This window comes from Lipophrys pholis, assembly GCF_963383615.2.
Source record: "Lipophrys pholis genome assembly, chromosome: 21".
NCBI lineage: Eukaryota > Metazoa > Chordata > Actinopteri > Blenniiformes > Blenniidae > Lipophrys > Lipophrys pholis.
This window is the reverse complement of record NC_137649.1, coordinates 6,581,488-6,599,949: the sequence shown is the minus strand read 5'-3', so window position 1 is coordinate 6,599,949 and position 18,462 is coordinate 6,581,488. Positions and strand designations below refer to the sequence as shown.

At 42.8% G+C, this 18,462-nt stretch overlaps 1 protein-coding gene across 3 annotated transcripts in view; it reads left to right on the top strand.

Annotated features, from left to right (window-relative positions):
- Nucleotides 1-18,462, top strand: part of esrrgb (estrogen-related receptor gamma b) — a 46,393-nt gene that overhangs the window by 22,671 nt on the left and 5,260 nt on the right. For all 3 annotated transcript variants that reach the window (XM_080490800.1, XM_080490799.1, XM_080490798.1), the window contains exons 3-5: nt 1,611-1,727; nt 10,818-10,928; nt 11,528-11,689. In XM_080490800.1, coding sequence (XP_080346926.1) covers nt 1,611-1,727; nt 10,818-10,928; nt 11,528-11,689 — 390 coding nt within the window. The remainder of the gene's footprint in view (nt 1-1,610; nt 1,728-10,817; nt 10,929-11,527; nt 11,690-18,462) is intronic.

Here is an 18,462-nt window from a genome sequence, read left to right as displayed (position 1 = left end):
GTTTTTTTTTATTCCCCACACTGCAACTCTAAATTGCTAAAACAACCAGATATAAAGAGATATTTTGTGTAACGTATTGAAAATGCACGCTTTAAAAGTTTAGAAAAAATGCAGATGTTCTTCAGTTAATCAATTTTTATCCAGCAAAGATTATAATGCATTGATTCCTAATATACGTATGTATAATCATATAAAATACAGAGTGAAATAACTGTTCCTGACAATTCTAGCAAAAAGTGTGTTCACAGAGAAAATTAAATAAAAGAAATTTAAAAAAATTCAGTCAGTTTAACTAGAATATAATTAAAAGCAAAGGGTTAAATAAATATGCATTTGTTGGTGGACTTTGTCCTGGACAAAGATTCAAATCTAAAATCAACACACATCTTGTATAAACGAGTTAAAAAGGGAACGTGTTCATGCTGCACGGAGTCCGTTTGTGGTGTGACTCTACACACACACACACACACACACACACACACACACAGGCTGCAGTGTACTTTTATTCTCCCTGTGCTAATGCCTCTCAGTTTAACGGACTTCACCTACCCCGAATCCGGCTGCAGCTTCTGCCAACATCCTGGCATGGTGCCGCGGGCCCCTAACTGTGCATGTGACCCTTCTGGCACCATCCATGCCAGGGATCCTGACAAATGTTGGCACCTTCTCCTTGACCAACGGGGGGTTATGTGTGTGTCAGGGTGGGGGAGGTGGGCTCTCTTAGATCTGCGGCACACAACACCTGGTTTGCTGTTTTTAGGCACCATTAATACAGTCTCTGGACTTACGGGACATTGTTTGAACATTCAATCATGGGACATTAATACTTGGGAAAGAGGATTTGTCATTGGATTCTCGGAGTCGCGTCAACTTTTGAGGCGATGATTCGAGGAGGGAGAAACTAGCGAGGAAGACGGGCAGCGGTTACACGGCAGCAGATTCAATATGTCTGCCTTTCTGTCTGTTTTTGGACCTGAGTGATTAAATTGCATAGAAAATATTTCCATAGCGAGCCAACAACCGTCAAGACAGACTTGAATAATACATCGAGCTTTGCTACATGATATGGGAGCCTTAGATCATCCAGTCTAACGGCAGCTCCTGGTCTTTACTGGGGAACATTATGCAGAGTGCTCGCCTGCACGTCCATCTCTTAGCCCTTGTGTTGTTGAGGGAGGGCAGCCTTCCCATCATCCTTTAGGTGAAGAAGGATGGGCTGGAAGGGGTCGTGGTGAGCATTGCAGAGAGGACGTCCTGCATTAATGAAGCTAATTTATCTGTGAATCAAAATGGGAGTGGGACTCTGGGGCGGGGAGGTGCTTTTTACATGTCCCATCAAAATGCCACTAAACCCTCCTCTCCTTCAGGAGAGTCACACGGGGTCACCTTGGGACAGGTGGGCGAGCGTGTGTGTGTGTGTGTGTGTGCGTGCGTGCGTGCGTGCGTGTGTGTGTATGCGTACATGCTTTGCACACTGTTTAATGAAATGCTGCAACCGTTGTTTACCATTTCTGTTTTATCTCTGTAATAATTCCAAAAGCAAATTATTTCTAATTGCCGATGCGTATCGTGTGGGCAGTAATGATTCCACTGTTTCTGATCCTCTGCAGGAAATATCGAGTACAGCTGTCCAGCCACCAACGAGTGTGAGATCACTAAAAGGAGACGAAAGTCCTGCCAGGCCTGTCGCTTCATGAAGTGTCTTAAAGTCGGCATGTTGAAAGAAGGTGAGTACTGACTTGTTTGGTGTGTATTCGCTCAGAGGGTTTGGGGACAGGAAAAGAATTTCCCTTAAGTGAAAATAAATCATGATTTAAAAAAAACAAAAAGTAGTGTAAAACTTTAATGTGACAAATTAAAATGCAGGACAAACCGGCTGAGAAACAGCTTCCCTCCATGGCCCATCAGACTTTTCAAGTCAAAACAGTAACGCACTTTTAATGGTTTTTATCATTTCAATGCTGCTTTAATTATTCTATTTTATTGGTTTTTATTAAATAGTATTACATCCCACACTGAATTGTATACATCTTATTGTATAATTTTTTATATAATCTTCATATATATCTCGCTTGTTATCAATGCACCGTCCAGTGGCAGCTATAGATATTTTCGTTAGGCCCCCATGTATGATGACAATAAAGCTATTCTATTTTTTTCAAGTCCACTATTCAAAAGAAACATGCCCAACAATTGCACACACTACATTTATTGTGATTGAAGGTGCCGAACTAACTCAAGAAAAGCTTTCTATTGGCTCCAGCTGTTACAAATATCTTGTCATGCGAGAAAGGAAAAGTCAGATGAAGCACGTGTGGGGAGTCGGGGGTGTGAAATGTGGTTCAAGCTCTGTGGGTGATCATGCTCCCACACTTCTCTGTCTCACCTCATATTTGCACTCTGAGATAAGTTAAAGAAGCTGCAGTATTTATTGTAAACGCTAAAAAAAAAATAAAAAAAAATAATGAAATCTATATGTTAGAACAAAAGGAGAACCTTCGTCCTTGCATCCCGGGTTTAGGACTCTCGAGTCACGATCGCAGTGAGCTGCAGGACCGGTCAGCGGCCGGATGTTAAAGCCGGGCCGTGGCCTCGGGGAGACACCGGTGACATCATCATTTCACTGCGCTCTCCCCACGCCAGCGAGTGTTTAACTCGGATGGCTGCAAAAAGCTGCTGAGTTGGATGTTCCTACCAAGACTGACTGAGATGTGTAACAGTACTCCTGAAAAGCACAGGCTGTTCCCAGAGGACTTCGCTGTCCCCGGGGCTCTGGGTGTCACTCCCTCTCTTCCACTCCATGTCTGTCTGCCTACCTTCCCCTCTCTCTTTGCCTGCCGTATTGATCCACTAAATGCTTTCCGAACATCCCGCCCCACTTCCTGCACGTGTTGTTTTTCCTCCAGTGCGAGACCTTTGGGACCACAGAGGGAAAATCTAGCCGATAGATTTTCTTTTTCTTTTTTCCCAGGAAGAGCTTTTTTTTTTTTTTTTTTTCAAATGCTGATTTATCTCGTGTAACTTTAACAAGTGCTTTATATGAACAGTGCACAGAGTGCTTTTAAAACGTCTTCTACGACATTCAGACTTCACAGTATCTTCCTCAAACACCTTTAATGCAACCGCACTTCAGACCCATCATAATCAAAGTACCACCAAAATGGAAAAACTTAGATTCAAGTCATCATGTATAGAGGGATTCATTTGTGCACCTTTAATGATGAATTGATTGAAAAAAAAATTTGCCCATTTTAACATTATTTTAAATATAAATTAAAAATGCATGTGAAATAAATGATTTAATGTAATATTAAGAGAAAATCAGTCTGTGTGTGTGTGTGTGTGTGTGTGTGTGTGTGTGTGTGTGTGTGTGTGTGTGTGTGTGTGTGTGTGTGTGTGTGTGTGTGTGTGTGTGTGTGTGTGTGTGTGTGTGTGTGTGTGTGTGTGAGTGTGCGTGTGTGTGTGTGTGTGCGTGTTACTTTGACCCCTGACACCACTGACATCCGTCCACAAAGCAACAGACTAATTATATAAAGGTAAATTCTGGGGTTCGGCCTGCTGCTGTCCTCTTTGATTATATGATATATAACCTAACATTAAAAGAGAGCCTTTAAAGACTTTGTTTATTGGCTCCGCTTAGAGACAAAACAGTTATAAACGTACCAAAATAAAACCATGATCACACGCTTTTGTTACGCTCTGCACCGAAACACATCTCATAATAGCAGCCAGCAGCAGTTTAGTGCAATCTGTGCTGGTAACACAAGATTGTATATCAGGCTCTTGGTCCGCTTCCACTGATGCGGCGCGTCGCAGTGCACTGACGTAGCTGTAGTGTTTGTTCAACTCGGTTTGAGGGGTCATCCATTGTATGAGCGTTACGGCACTATTTATACATGCGCCCACTCTGGATGTCTTCATCCGAGCCCAAATTTCTCACACCGAGCCTTTGACTCTCGTCCAGAAAAAGCAGAGCTGCTTCGGAAATAAAGCTGCGGCTATTAGCGCACGCTTAAAGGGAAAAACAGCGGGGTATTGTCTGTGGAAAGCCAAGCTAAGCCATCGATGAGGACAGCGCATGTGTGTTGTGTATGTGTGTGTGTGTGTGTGTGCCTGCATGTGTGTGAAATGCACCGTCACACCCTTCGCAGTATGTGGCACAGTAGGTGATTCTCTAAAAGTGATGGCATTCAATTAAAAGGAAAAAGGACATTTAATCATGGCATAGTGCCGCGGTGAGGCCTCTCGCAGACTTAGGGGGGACTTTGATCATTGGATCAGTGGGGGGACTGTGGCTTGCCCTACATCATGCAATGAGATCAGCATATCACAAGTGGCCAACGGCTGGCCAAAGAAAAACTCAATCCCTCAGTGTGATATTAATGCTCAAAGTAATGCATGGGGACATTTTGTAAACAAGCAAATATAATAGATGACTCTAAATAACACAAGTATCCTCATTGTTGTATTGTTGAAACTGAGTAAACTGCAAAGATTGTTAAAAACAAAAAGAGAAAAGTGTCACTTCCATGTTCGATAAAATTTAATTTATAATGAGGAATAAGGTACGAGCTTTGCATTTACAAGGTAAAAAAACGCGCACAGAGAAAGAGAGTCGCACTAAAAGTGTGTGCAGTAATTTGAAGAGTTACCTTCCTAAAGCGTTGACCTAAATCCCACACAGCACCTGTGGGACTCTGAGGAGTTACAAAAAAAAATATATATATCCAGCTTGTTATAAATGCAAGAGTGTCTAGACCAAATTGTGTTTCTTAATACAGCACCTGTAATCCGGTGTAAAGCGGAACCACCACATTCAGCTTTGTAAAGCTCTACGTTTGTCGTGAAATATGCTGTTCCCCAGATATTGGCGTGTGAGACTTTACCTTAACTATTAACATTTTATATTTCATTCCCTCATTTGTACCGCTGCTCGCTTCATAAAGCTCCTCGTGGTCTCTGTGGTGTAGTAGCAGCGCCGGCGCCGTCACAAGAAACGCCTCGCCGAGGATGCTGTGAGAACCTGACGTCGTGATGAGTTGTTCTAAAAGTAACTAATATTTCTCTGCCTCATGCCAAGCATGCCATCCTGAGTTATATAGTGCCAGCTGCCAGCGTTTTTCACCACCATCGGCGGGTGGGGAAAACCCCTCCTCCTCCTCCTCCTCTTCCTCCTCCTCCACTGGATCACCTGCTACTCGACTGACTTCAGGTTTTTACTGCCTTTTGGGGGCTTCAGGTGTGTTTGGACTTCATTGTCTTCTGAAGGAGGAGGTCAGAGACGCAGGAAGTAGGACAGAGGTGTCAAACACAAGGCCCATGGAACAAAACAGGCTCGTAAGAGGCTCCAATCCAGACCAAACCACCAAGCACGATGTGAACATTTCAAAGAAAACATTGTTTTTTTCAAACAAATTTCTTAAGCGTTGTGGACACAACACAACACAACAATGAGACCTGAGCAGGTTGGACCAAAATCCTTTACAATACAATAAATAAGTTGTAAAAGCGCATGCGTATGGTACATATAATACAAATAAAACGAAACAGATAAAAGGATATGTGTACTATAATAGACATTAAAAGATTAGTAAAGCTCTAAGAGAAGAGCTCAGCTGGTGTTGAAGGCCGAAGAGAACAGGCGAGTTTTAAGATGCGTTTTAAAAACAGGCGGGGAAGAGGCCTGTCTGATAGGCAGAGGCAAGTCATTTGCACGGCTTTATGTTGAGATTGTAGTTAAAAACAAATAATTTCATATAGACTTAATCAACACACATACTCTGCACCACAACAAATAAAAACTTTAAAGTTAAAATGTAAAACTTATTATGGCCCTATTTGACCCCTCAAGATGAAATAGGGCTGAATGTGTCCCCTGAACTCAAATGACACATCTTGTGCACTTTACTTCTCATAATATTCTTATTATGTAATATATTGTAACATAAGATGATTTATCATTTATGGTTGTGTTTTATTCACCTGTATAATTAATGATAATATTTTGTTATATTTGATATGGTTTTGTGCATTCTCTGTCTGAAGGGAAAGCCAATGGAAATATTGGATTAATATCAATAATTTAAATTATATTAATAATAGTGAAGATAGCGGGCTTCTTTCATAGCTGAGCACCTGAAGTTTGGTGAGCGGCAGCAGCTCGCAGCACTTCGAGGGAACTCGCCCGGCTCGCTGACCCCTTAAATGTCCAGCTGAGGCTGATAAAAGGTCACAGGTCCAATGGAAAAACTCTCACGTAATTACAACTCGCGGAAGGTATGGTGTCAGTCACTCCTGCCAGGAGTCAGAGCCTGCAGCTAATAGCAGTGCTAATACCCCATAGCATTAATGTACGGTGTTAAATGATGCAGGACATTTTTTTCTTGGTTGTTCTGTATCCGATCGTTTGTTCATATCTATACTTGAGAAAACAAGCTCTGTTGTGTTGTCAAAGCCTGCGTCTAAATCAGACGCAAGCCTTTGGAGAAGTATGACATCATCATGTTAACAGCTTAGCGTGTTGGAGAAGCGTGTCCCGTTGGAACGGGAGGGTACGGCCACGCAGAACGAGTCCAGTCTCGGAAACTGGGACGCTGAAGCGTTTGCTCCGTGGGTGTTCCTGCTCGACGTTCTGGTGTTGCTTCAGTGTTTTCTGTGGTGTGTTCTCTGCTTGTGGGGATTTTCTGACACCGCTGTAATGTGGTGGATGCATACAAGCTGCCAGACTATTTTGGCAACCTACACCGCTGTCTCGCCCGCGCCCGACCACAGATAGGGATCAGCAGTCTTTCCTGAGCGAACGTGGCTACCAGGGTAATGTTACAGCCTTATTTTCCTCCGGCCACATACACAAAAGATTAGTAAAGCCATATCCAATATCACAGACTGTCAGGTCCCTCTCCAATCAATAGGCTTAGATCAGAAACCAATCTATACACTAAGATTACATCATCAAAATAAAGATATACGCAAAGTCTATACTGTATGGGTTTCTCTCAAGTATTCGTTGGCGAATGTGGCTCTCGTACGTCTGTCTCGGCGTCGTTGGAAAGACACAACTACAGTTGACTTGACCTCCTGCCTCTTCCCCCCCCCACCCTACACCGCAAACTTGTCTATCCAGCGCCACATGCACGGAGGCCTTGTTTGCTTTTTAGGGTGTCAGAGAAGCAGGCAGGCTGCAGCTGAGGGTCGGTGCCCACCCAGAGGCTCGTCACGGGCCTGTCCTCACTGTCTAGCAGGTGATAGATCAGACACGGAGGCGAACACATGTTCCTCTGAAGACGGGGGATTGAGCCGAGTGCTGACCTCTTTACAACCCGCCGATACACACAACACACATTCATGTCAAATGTATATCACCCCCCACTGACAAGTGACACTGAATCAGACCTTGAGGTGCGTGTTTCCATGTGCCGACGCCGTTCTCTGGCGTCCTCTGCTCCCGCAGCCCTGCATCGCAGGGCAGATACAGCTAAACGAATGCCTGCGTTATACGCCGATACACCGGGGATCCCGGACCGAACGAGACGTCTCCGGGCCTGCAGGTGTTTTCAATTACATGTGTGGCTCTGTATTACCCCCCGTAATGCCCCGTGTGGACACGCCAGCTCAGATATATGAAAAGTTTAAAACAAAATAAAGAGGGTGATACCCCTGTGCGCTGATATGCGAGAGCCTCGTCTGTTCAGCCCATCAGTTTTGAGCAGGTGGAGCAACTATTCTCAAGCAGCCCCCCCCCACCCCCCACCCCCCCTTTTTTTTTTTCCGTGACCCTTCAGCTTGAATACCCTGCCTTCAGAGGGGCAGCTCTCGAAGGGCAAAGTCGCTGTGCTTTGTAGAGGGTGAACAGTCGTGTAGGAAACGAACACGCACACGGACACACGGGTACACACACAACATAAACAAACACACACACACACACACCGACACACACTGCATCCCTCTGATTTTTCCCAGCTAAAATAGGTAGCTCCTAATCTCCCTCTGGCAGCGTGAGCCAGCCAGCCAATTCTGACACATTCTCTAGAAAGAAGCGCCTCTGACAGGTGAGGGGCTGAATATAGTTCCATGAGATACACTCACACACACACACACACCACACACACACACACACACACACACACACACACATCATCTGTAAAGTATTTTCTATTGTCCAGATTTTATTCTTCCTTGTTTTTTAACAAATTATCTATTTTTTAATGTTTGATTTTTAAAGTAAAATTTATACACAATAGAAGATTATTTTAACATGCTTAATCTAAATTCAATTCTGAGTTTTAACTTGTTTGGGTGTCAAAAAAGCAGTAATTTCAGTCAATATATTTTTCAATCAAGTATTTTGTTTTACTTTTTATTATCATTATTAAACAAATTAGTAATACACATTTAGACACATGTTCAAATACATTTTATCCAAAACCTCTAATCACATAATTGAAATCTTATGCAATTTATTTCCTTCAATAACAATTCTAGATATTCTTTTAAACCTTATATATTTTGCTTTTCCCGTATTTTATTGTTTTTTGTGTTTTTAAGATGCATTTTTCACACCGTGTCATCGTCCATATAAACACACTTGAGTTATTAAAATAAATCAACACACCAGGGGACAACAGCAGGTGCCACACACAATGCTGATTTAACCCTTTTATTGGCTGAAATACCTTTAATTAATTAATTTTTTACTATCAGTGTTGTTGAAGGGCCTTTCACAATTTACTTTTTGGGTTTCGTAACATGTTGATGCATTTATGTCATTAGATTCCCCTAATAGAATAGAATAGAACAGAAATACTTTTAAAATGATTTTTAATATGCCTCTTTGTCATCTTTATACAGACACATCAGCTCAAGGTTATGTGTGATCTTACTCATTTCTTAACACCCAACTTCATCACATTCATCCACATTAATATACATCCATACATCCAGCGAACATAAGGAAAAGAAAATGCATATGAATGCTTTAAACTTGATTCGTTGCGGCTGATGCAGTTTTTGTGTTTGAGGTGTGGAATGACGTGCTAAGGACGACATACACACACACACACACACACACACACACACACACAGACACCCATTCCACGACGGGCCTCATCCAGCTGTCTTGTTGTGGTCAGATTCTCGGTACTGTTCCATATCACATGGGGGGGAGATAATCCCGGTCTGCTGAGATCAGGCACTGGCTGGGACGAGCAGGGCTGTCAGGGAGGAGACGTACACCCGGTGCTCAATGGGAGGAGTGAAAAAGAGACAGGCGGAAGGAAAAGTGAGAGGGGTATAGAAAAAAAAAAAGAAAAACCCTGAGCCACAGGCTTGTTCGCTCCCATTGCGCCACATCGTCTTATTCCCTCTTTTCTCCCCCACTTTCTCCAGTTCCCTCTGCCCTCCTGCCTCGGGCCTGTGCTGTTTGCAGCGCCGCTAAGCTGTAAACTGAAACTGGTTAGCGCTGAGCTCTTAATTCTTGTCAGCATCTATTAATTATGGGCCAGTTGGATGTTCCAGTTCAAACAGCCCCCGCAGATCCTGGAATCCTGACTCCGGCTGTTTGGTCACTTGTCGCTTGTTGCAGCCACATGACCCAGCAGAGAGAGAGGGAGTAGAGAGAGGGAGAGAGAGAGAGACAGAGAGTGAGAGAGAGAGCACAAAAGTAGCAACAATTCACTGTCACTTAGCCCGACACATACATACAAGAATTCGGCTCAATACATTTTATCCTCACACGAGCCTTTAGTAACAGCGTGTCCCTTTTATTAGGCCTGTGTGTGTCATTAAATAGAGAGAAGGCTACTGAATTGATTTAATATCTGCAGTGCGTGCACACAGTTTCCTCAAGCACCATTTGTAATCTTAAATTTAACTTAAATAAGAGTAATGGCTCGAGCAGCTACTCAAGCTCCATCTATCGCAAACCCAGTTCCTCGCTGCCTCGCTGACTAATTAAAACCGCATCCACATGTGTTCAAAGAACAAGAAGTCTATTTGCAAGTGTATTGATTACTTTAAGGCGTACAAATGGAAAGCTGTGTTAGGAGAGGGGCTCTCGATTTAGCTTCAATCTGCCAGGCATAAAATGATCTCACTGTGTTTGCTGGGAAGAATGAGCTCCCTCTGGGCACGGTGGGTAATTAGGTTAGTGGATAGTCGGTGTCAGGAAATTGAAAGACCATCCTAATCGGATTCTTTTGTTTCCAGGGGAATCAAAGGAATTTATACGAGTCACTAAAAAAAATAAAAAAAAAATCTCACACGACTCAATTCCACTTGACCATGTAAAATCTGTTTGCTCTCCCTCGGTGCCCAAACAGCTCCTCATACGGGCGCGTAAATTCAACGCGCCCCTCGCCCGTGTCCTCTGCGATGGCTTTGAAGATAATCCCACATGTGTCACGTCTCTACGCTTACACATACACTGGACACGCCTGCTTTATAGTCAAATCGTGGCGAATAAATCGATAAAGCACTTAATGCACAGAATAGGAATGTAGTCAGAAACTAAATACTTTAATTGTTTATTTAGCAAAAACATTTAGAGTCACAAATATGCTTCGACCGAATAAAAATCCTGACGCCGCTGTATGTAATACCACAGAAACACTCCGTTTGGCTGGATGACGTACATCACAATTTCAAAATAAATGTTTGACTCAACAAAATAGGTCATGTGTTTGTTTTGTGTAATGCTACATAACGGTCGTCCACGATGTAGAAACTTTGGTCATATACACACATACAATGTTGAGCTTTTTTTCTTGGGTTCTACGCACAATCTAGGGTACTTTAATACTCAACGTCTGTGTTTTTTGCAGGTGTGCGTCTGGACCGGGTGAGAGGGGGCCGACAGAAGTACAAGCGGAGGTTGGACGCAGAGAACAGCTCCTATCTCGGTCTCTCCCTCCCCCCTCCTGCCAAAAAGCCTCGTGAGTCTTCTTTTATTGACTTTTACCTCAATCTGTTGAAATGTTTAGCTGGCACCTCACCGAGAAGTCATTTTTAAATAGTACGGTGGTGCCGAACAGTCACATTCCTATCCCGTAGAATCTGGCCTCACTGTAACTCCACGTTTAAATGTGAAGTGTAGGAAATATTGAATATTAGAGGGACCGTTCACAGACAATATTCACTGTAAGTCAAACATTTACAACATGAACAGTCAAGCTCACAAGGTAATATTGGGAAATATTGAAAGTTAAAGTTCTCTTGGAAAAAGTGGATGAAGCTCTCACTCATTACCCTTTTTTTTGTGACAAATCCACAGCCATAAAACCAAAATACGGCCAATCAATCCAGTCGCGACGGGGTTAACTCATTAGGAAAACTCCAAGTACAAATTAAGTAACTGAGGTATAGGTGAGCAACGCTGTGTGGATGTTACAGATCAGTAAAAATGGAATTCCTCAGTGGACAGACTTTTTATCTGTTCTAGTCATTCGGCCCAATGTTGCCTAAAAACGTTCACGTTCCGTTCTTCCACCCCTCTCTATGTCCTCATCCCTGCACTCGAACTCTCCGCCCTCAGTGACGAAGATCGTCTCCCATCTGTTGGTGGTGGAGCCAGAGAAGATCTATGCCATGCCCGACCCGACCATGCCCGACGGAGACATCAAGGCCCTGACCACGCTGTGCGACTTGGCCGACCGCGAGTTGGTGGTCATCATCGGCTGGGCCAAACACATCCCAGGTAGAGAGACGTCGCTGTGCCAGAGAGTCATTTATTCCTGAAATTTCAACCGCATGAAATGCTTTGCTTTGGCTGAGATGTTGCTTGTTTATATATAAAACTGTATGTACTATTTCAAAGCACTGTGATTTGCCGTCACGGTGCAATATTAAGATTTCTTAAGTAGTTCACTGACTGTTATACATAACCCCCCCACCCCCCCTCCCACACACACGCACACACAGGATAATTAACATCTGCTACTCATCTACACCTAAGGGAGAAGCGAGTCCCATATTCTAAAATCTAATCAATAAAGAGCAGCTGAAACCTTTGATTCGACTGGGTGGGGTGGGAGAGTCAGAGGGCTGGGATCCGCCCCTATGTCAATGTATTCCATTTCAATCCCAGACTTAAAGAAAGCAATCCTCTTACTTACTTAAGGGGACTACACGAAGTGTGTGGTGAAATTGATTTATTTAGGGAAATGCTGGCGGATTTCCCTTCTACTCGCTGATGAATTCTTAAATAAGACTTGTTGTGCCAGTGTTTTCTGGTCTCCTCGTATTTAGCAGCTGATACAGAGATATCGGGAAACGAAGTCAAACATAACATTCAGTGAGTTTTAACTGAAAGAAGAAGGCACGTTCGTTAAATTGAACTAAATGTGTGTAGGTAGATGCAAAATGCATGCAGATGCAGTTGGATCAATTATTTCTGACTCAGTCCTGAGCTTCCTCTGCACAGGGTTTCCCCTCATCACTGACTCATCATCAGGGGTATGTTGGAACCAGGATGCTGCTGCTCACACTCCAAAAAACACAAATTCATTATATTCACGTGTACACACACACACACACACACACACACACACACACACACACACACACACACACACAGACCATGTGATTCCTGCTACCTAATGCCGGCTACACACTGTGCATTTCTTTTCGGCTCTACCAGACGAAAGATAACAATGGTGAGAGAATCGTGGCTCTAAATCAGTGGTCCTACGTTGAGACCGGTTCAAGGACGGCCGTTGTGTTTCGACCAAAGACAACCTGCGATCAAATTCTGGCAGTGTCAGAAATTCGGGGCGATGGTGACTCCTCCTGCGACCTCAACTAACTAACCAGTAGAAATGCAGCATGGAATCACGTACTGATCAGCGCCACACTGGTGCTAAACACAAATAGATGCTTTGCGGCTACAATGGCAAAGCACATCTTAAAGAAGACGGCCTGGTAGAGAACATATATGCCGCAGCGAGTGGTCCATTCATTCTTTGCTGGTTTCTTTTTTCGTGGATGGAAGTCGCACAGTTATGACGTTTTTTTTCTTGCGCAATCACGTCGATTCACTGGCTGCACACAGCTTGCTCTTCCACCGTGCAATCTGCATATAGCAAACTTAATGTCATGCCCGACGTAATTACACTCATATCATACGATGTCGCTGGCTGTGAAATGATAAGATTCTATAAATCACACCAAATGCAGTTTCTCAGTGTTCTACATCGCAGAAGAGGTGGTCTGCAGACTAACTGCAGCCTATAGTTCATTTCTAATTGGGCCAGAGGAGATTATAAAAACAAAATAGAAGAAATCCCAGGCATGAAACCTGCACTTTTCAGCAACGAAGGCTCCCTCCTGCGCAGGATAGAACAACTCAGAGTTGTTCAGGGGCCTTGAATGAGTTTAGAAAACACACATGGTTCATCAACATTCAAGATTCATTCATCACCTTTTAGACTGACGTTATAATTCTAAATGCTTCATAAAAGATTGGCAAAGACACTTAAAGGAATTATAGATGCAATATATACACACACAGATATGAATACACCACGGGGGAGGGGGGGGGGGGGTACACAGACATACACAAAACCATTTACTTCTTTCTTTCTTTCCTCTCTGTGAAAAGCAGGAGGATGTGTTTTGTGTTTCACGTGATTCTAAATATTAGCGAGCCTGTGACTGTAAATTTCGCCCCCTCAACCCCGGAGTCATTTAGATACGGTGGACAAATGTCACAGTGCCACTGGTTGACAAATAAAAAGGAAGTTCTTCTTTAATGTGATAGTAGTTTGTGTAATTTAGTGTCACATCTTAAACAACACTATTAGCCATTATCGCCTCGTGTTAGAAACAGGAACCTGGTGATGGAAGTCACCTGTCCACTAAAGCAAACAAAACTCCACTTAATTCAAAACTGATGGAGCATGGAGGAGTGACGGCGCTGTCTCACCACTTTGGAGCTTGAAAGAAAGCAAAAGAAGCATCCCTGACATTTTTTCTTCCTCCGACCTCTCAAGAACAACTTATCTTTTTAACTATTTTATCATGCTAATTAGAGTCCATCTGCCAGTATCAGAACAGAAAGGACTTTAACCGTGATATTTCCACACATTTTCTATGAATAACTATTGATCTTGTCCGCTGCGACGATCTAAATCCAGACTTGACAGAGTTATTAAAGGGGCATGCGACACTCTGGGGACATTTTACCCGGGGCCACCGGGTCACGGTGTCACCAAGTAACGATTAAGACAAAAGGGGTCCCTCCAGTTTAACCGTCCACTCCCACCATTACACTCATAGCCCACTGCACAAATGGCCCTAACGATGAGGTAATAAGAGTCATTAGCACAGATCGCTCCAATAATGTAAAAGTCCTTCAGCAGCCAGATGTGGAGAGCTGAGAGGAAACGTGAAGGCGGTTCACTGTGTCGCAGCCTCGTTGTCAAGATCTGAATGTTTGCTAAACTCACAGCAACTCACTGTCATCTATATTTTTATCATTATAAAAGCAGATAGAGTGTGTGTGTGTGTGTGTGTGTGTGTGTGTGTGTGTGTGTGTGTGTGTGTGTGTGTGTGTGTGTGTGTGTGTGTGTGTGTGTGTGTGTGTGTGTGTGTGTGTGTGTGTGTGTGTGTGTGTGTGTGTGTGATAGACTGGTGGTGTGTCCAGGATGTAGCCTGCCCCCACCCATAGTCAGTCACTATGTTGGATGAAGCGAGATACAAGATGGATAGATTGATGGATAGATGAAGGGTTATAACAAAGAGAGGGCCGGGTTCCCGCCCCGCCGGGACCGGGTCCCTGGAAAACATGTGATTTAGAATCAGTTAAAAAAGATGTGGTCATAACAATAATTCACCTTGGTCATGAAAATGGGAAGTGAGCTGCAGCAGAGCTACGACTGATTCACTCCTTTCTACCCCCATTTAAACCCATATTAAACATGCACACAGCATTGGACCTTTATATTGTAAGTCAGCCACATTCTTCGCATTGAATGCGCCACTTTCTTCCTCTATATTTTTCCCTGCCAGAGAAACTCCACCGCCATATCTCTCGCATACTCTCTCTCCGGCTTCCTTATTCTGCCGTTCCCCTGACTCCCGCCCCACCCCCTCCTGCTCCTCCTGCTCGTATAGGGCCCTCTAGTCTCATTATTACCTCTGTCTTTTTATTAGGCCCATTAGGGCTCATAGGAGGCCTGTAATGATACTAAATGAATAGAGAGTGAACTGCTGTCTGTTTTAGACCCAGCTCTCAATGACAGCTTCAAGCTTCACTGCTAACCACTCAGTCTCTTCACTGAACTGAACAGATATTCAATTAGTTACCTGATCTGCGGCTGTACTGTACTGTTGCACGGCCTGAGCACCTTTTTTTTTTTTTTCTCCACTCTGCAAACATTGACTAACATCCTTTGGTGTGTTGAGGGTTGGGTACTTGATAGAAACAACACAGAGGGTTGAGGGGAAGAACATTTTCCTTAATTGAATATGTGAATTCGGCAATAAAAATTCAAGTCAGTAGCTTTACTCAAATGGAGACGAAAATATTTGTTCAAAATAAAACACACTGTGATTGTTTTTTTCTTTTGGAGCATTAATAATATATGTAATGTAAGCCTTTTCTTTTTTTTTTTTTTAATTCACTTATCTTTACTGTTTCTTTCGGTATTTCGAAACATGAAATACTACAATACCTATAAGCCATCAGCGTTCAAGCACCACAGATGTTTAGAATAATGATATACAAAGACTAGATATAATTTACTTTACTTAAATTTCCTAAATAGTTTAAACAAAGAACAATCTTGCTTGATCAACATAAATAAATTGTGAAAAAAGTTGCCTTTCTTTTAAGTAGATCTCATAGAATATTTAAATCAGTGTATAAAATCACCTTTGCTTAATGTGGCCGTGCAAAGCTGGACTTGTTGGTCACTTGTTGTTATCCTGCAAACAACTTGTGTCCTAATAAATTATATTGTGAGTTATCTAATATTGTCAATATTGGCTTAAAACAAGCCTCAGATGAAAGCAATAGTTTGAAAATAGCAGGCGTCCACAGAAGTCATGTATCGTATGTGAAATGTACAACTTAGTGCGACGTGAGTGTAAAGTTGAGTTTGACTTTCATCACATTGGAGGTAACAGCTCTGCTTCACTTAAATTAAGAAATATATTTCCTTGGTGTTTCGTCGTGCTCGTAAAGTAGCTTTCATCTTCTCGTGCCACGCCAGCAAAACAAATATGAAACATCATGCACTTTTTTTTAATATGTTTGAATGAATTGTATTTTAGATTCCTACACTTAATCTTGATTTAACCATTGATTGTAATAAATAGGAATTTAAACGTCACAAAAACAAAGGTTGTTGGTGTTTTGTTTTTCTTTACTTTTTATTAATTCAATACAAACAAAACATATGAAGAGAAAATCCAATATGTTATTACCTCTACTCATACATACATACCGTACTACCGATCCATAAAAGTTAAACATAAGTCAAAGTTATGTATATTTTACACTGAGACCACGAACATTCACTGCGTTCTGATTTTCTCTCTCATAGTCCAAAAGTACAGACGAGTGTACTTACAAACCAAAAGCAGATGTTAGTGAGAAAATACATTAAAGTCGTTTGTTGTTTTCAAACTACCTGAAAATAAGAAGAAAGCTCAAAAACAAGTTGATGTTCTGGTCTTTGTATCTTTAACATGCAGCAACAGACAAAAGCAAAAAAGAAAAATACCAGTCAGCACGGTATATTCTTATTTTTTTTCTGTCTCTGCAGAGTCATAAATGTGACACAGATGTTTTTGTTTTGAGTGTCGTGGAAACCTCCGGTATGTTTTCCACTCGGTGCTGCGTGTGGCCACGCAGACACACGGAGCATCGACTTCCCCCACTTTGCTCAATATTTGTGTCATGTTTGGTCAAACGGCAGTGAATCGGTAGGGTGAAATATTGATATTTCATCAGGGGGATTCACCCTCGGCGGTGACACTTAACTCGGCCACCTCCGGGCGACGCACCTGAAGCTCCGGGGAGTCGGGAAGTCGCAGCATCGCCTCGGCAAATTGAGTGGAAAGAGACAAACGGAGGCCGGGGGGGGGGGGGGGGGGGGGGGGGGGGGGAACGACGAAGGGAGAGTGTGACGACGAGTGTGAGACATTGAAAACCCCGATAGCTGCACATTTATTCATGCTTCTTTGTTCATGCGAAGCTTTACTTTTGCCTGCATTTATTGCAGGAGAGATTTAAGGTGAGATTTTATACATTTGTGGTCGTACCGTCTTGTCTCTCTCCTCTAATCACAATTTGAAAGCCATTGTATTACCTTGCTAAAGTGTCTTTTAGGATTGGAGGGTAACCTCATGGGATCCTGATACAGCTGGGATATCTGGAGTTAGCTGTCCCTTCCCCCCTCTAAACATGTACCGGATGTCCTCCATCAACTGTCTGTTTGTCAGATCTGAGGCTTGGATCGATCCCCCTTTCGCATTTGGTGGACTGATTACAATCTACTAATCAATGACACCCCCAGCACTCTTTTCTCTCTGCCTCATTCTCTCTCTTTCCGCCGTTTCTCTATTTGCTTGATAAGAACCATCGGGAGGACTTCTTTTTAAGTCAACCTGCCCGGCTCGGATCCATACAAGTTCAAAATTAAGCAAGCGGCGCTGCGGGTTCAAGGCCCTGCTCAATACCCCACAATCACCTTCCTATTCACGGCGGACTGGTGAAAGGCGCCGCGGCAGCGGAGGTCCTTTCAGGTGTCCGTCCGTTTGAGGTGGCGTGTGTGAGCGTTAGAGGAGAAAGTTGACGGGTCGACCTCGAGATCCGGATGAATGGCGGCTCTGAGTTCAGAAGGCTGCGACTGAGCAGCGGTCTACGTTTGACTTTCTGTTTCATCCTGGACGTGAAGCTTTTGTCTTCCCATCACAGTATCGCAGTGTCACACTCTAATGATATTAATTCAGCCAATCAGAATATAATCCAAGTGATTGTGTTTACGGCAAACGTGTTATGCTTCAGGCCAGGGGTGTCAAACGTACGGCCAGAACCATCGGAGGAATTATGACATTAACTGCAATATAGTTGTTTGACCACTGGGGGCGCACAGACAGATCTTTTTTTTTTTTTTTTCACTTTAGTTTGTATTATGTGGTGAATCAGTTCAGGATTACTATACAGATGTAGAAATATGCCAACATTAAAGATAATTTAGAATTATTATGATCATAATATGAACTAACCGACTATTTTTTCGAGTTCCAGCTTCATGTGGAAAAATCTTTTCTGCCTTTGAAGGATACGTTATTAAATGTGAACTTCTTAATTATATATAAATATTTGTTGCACTAAAACAAAGACAGATATTTAGAGCGGTAGTTATTCTGTGTGCCTGTCTCTTTAAGAGGCCAGGCGCAAAGATCACTATCCTAAACGCTTGTTTATTTTTCTTCTTTGCAAAAAACTGCTCAAACTTCACA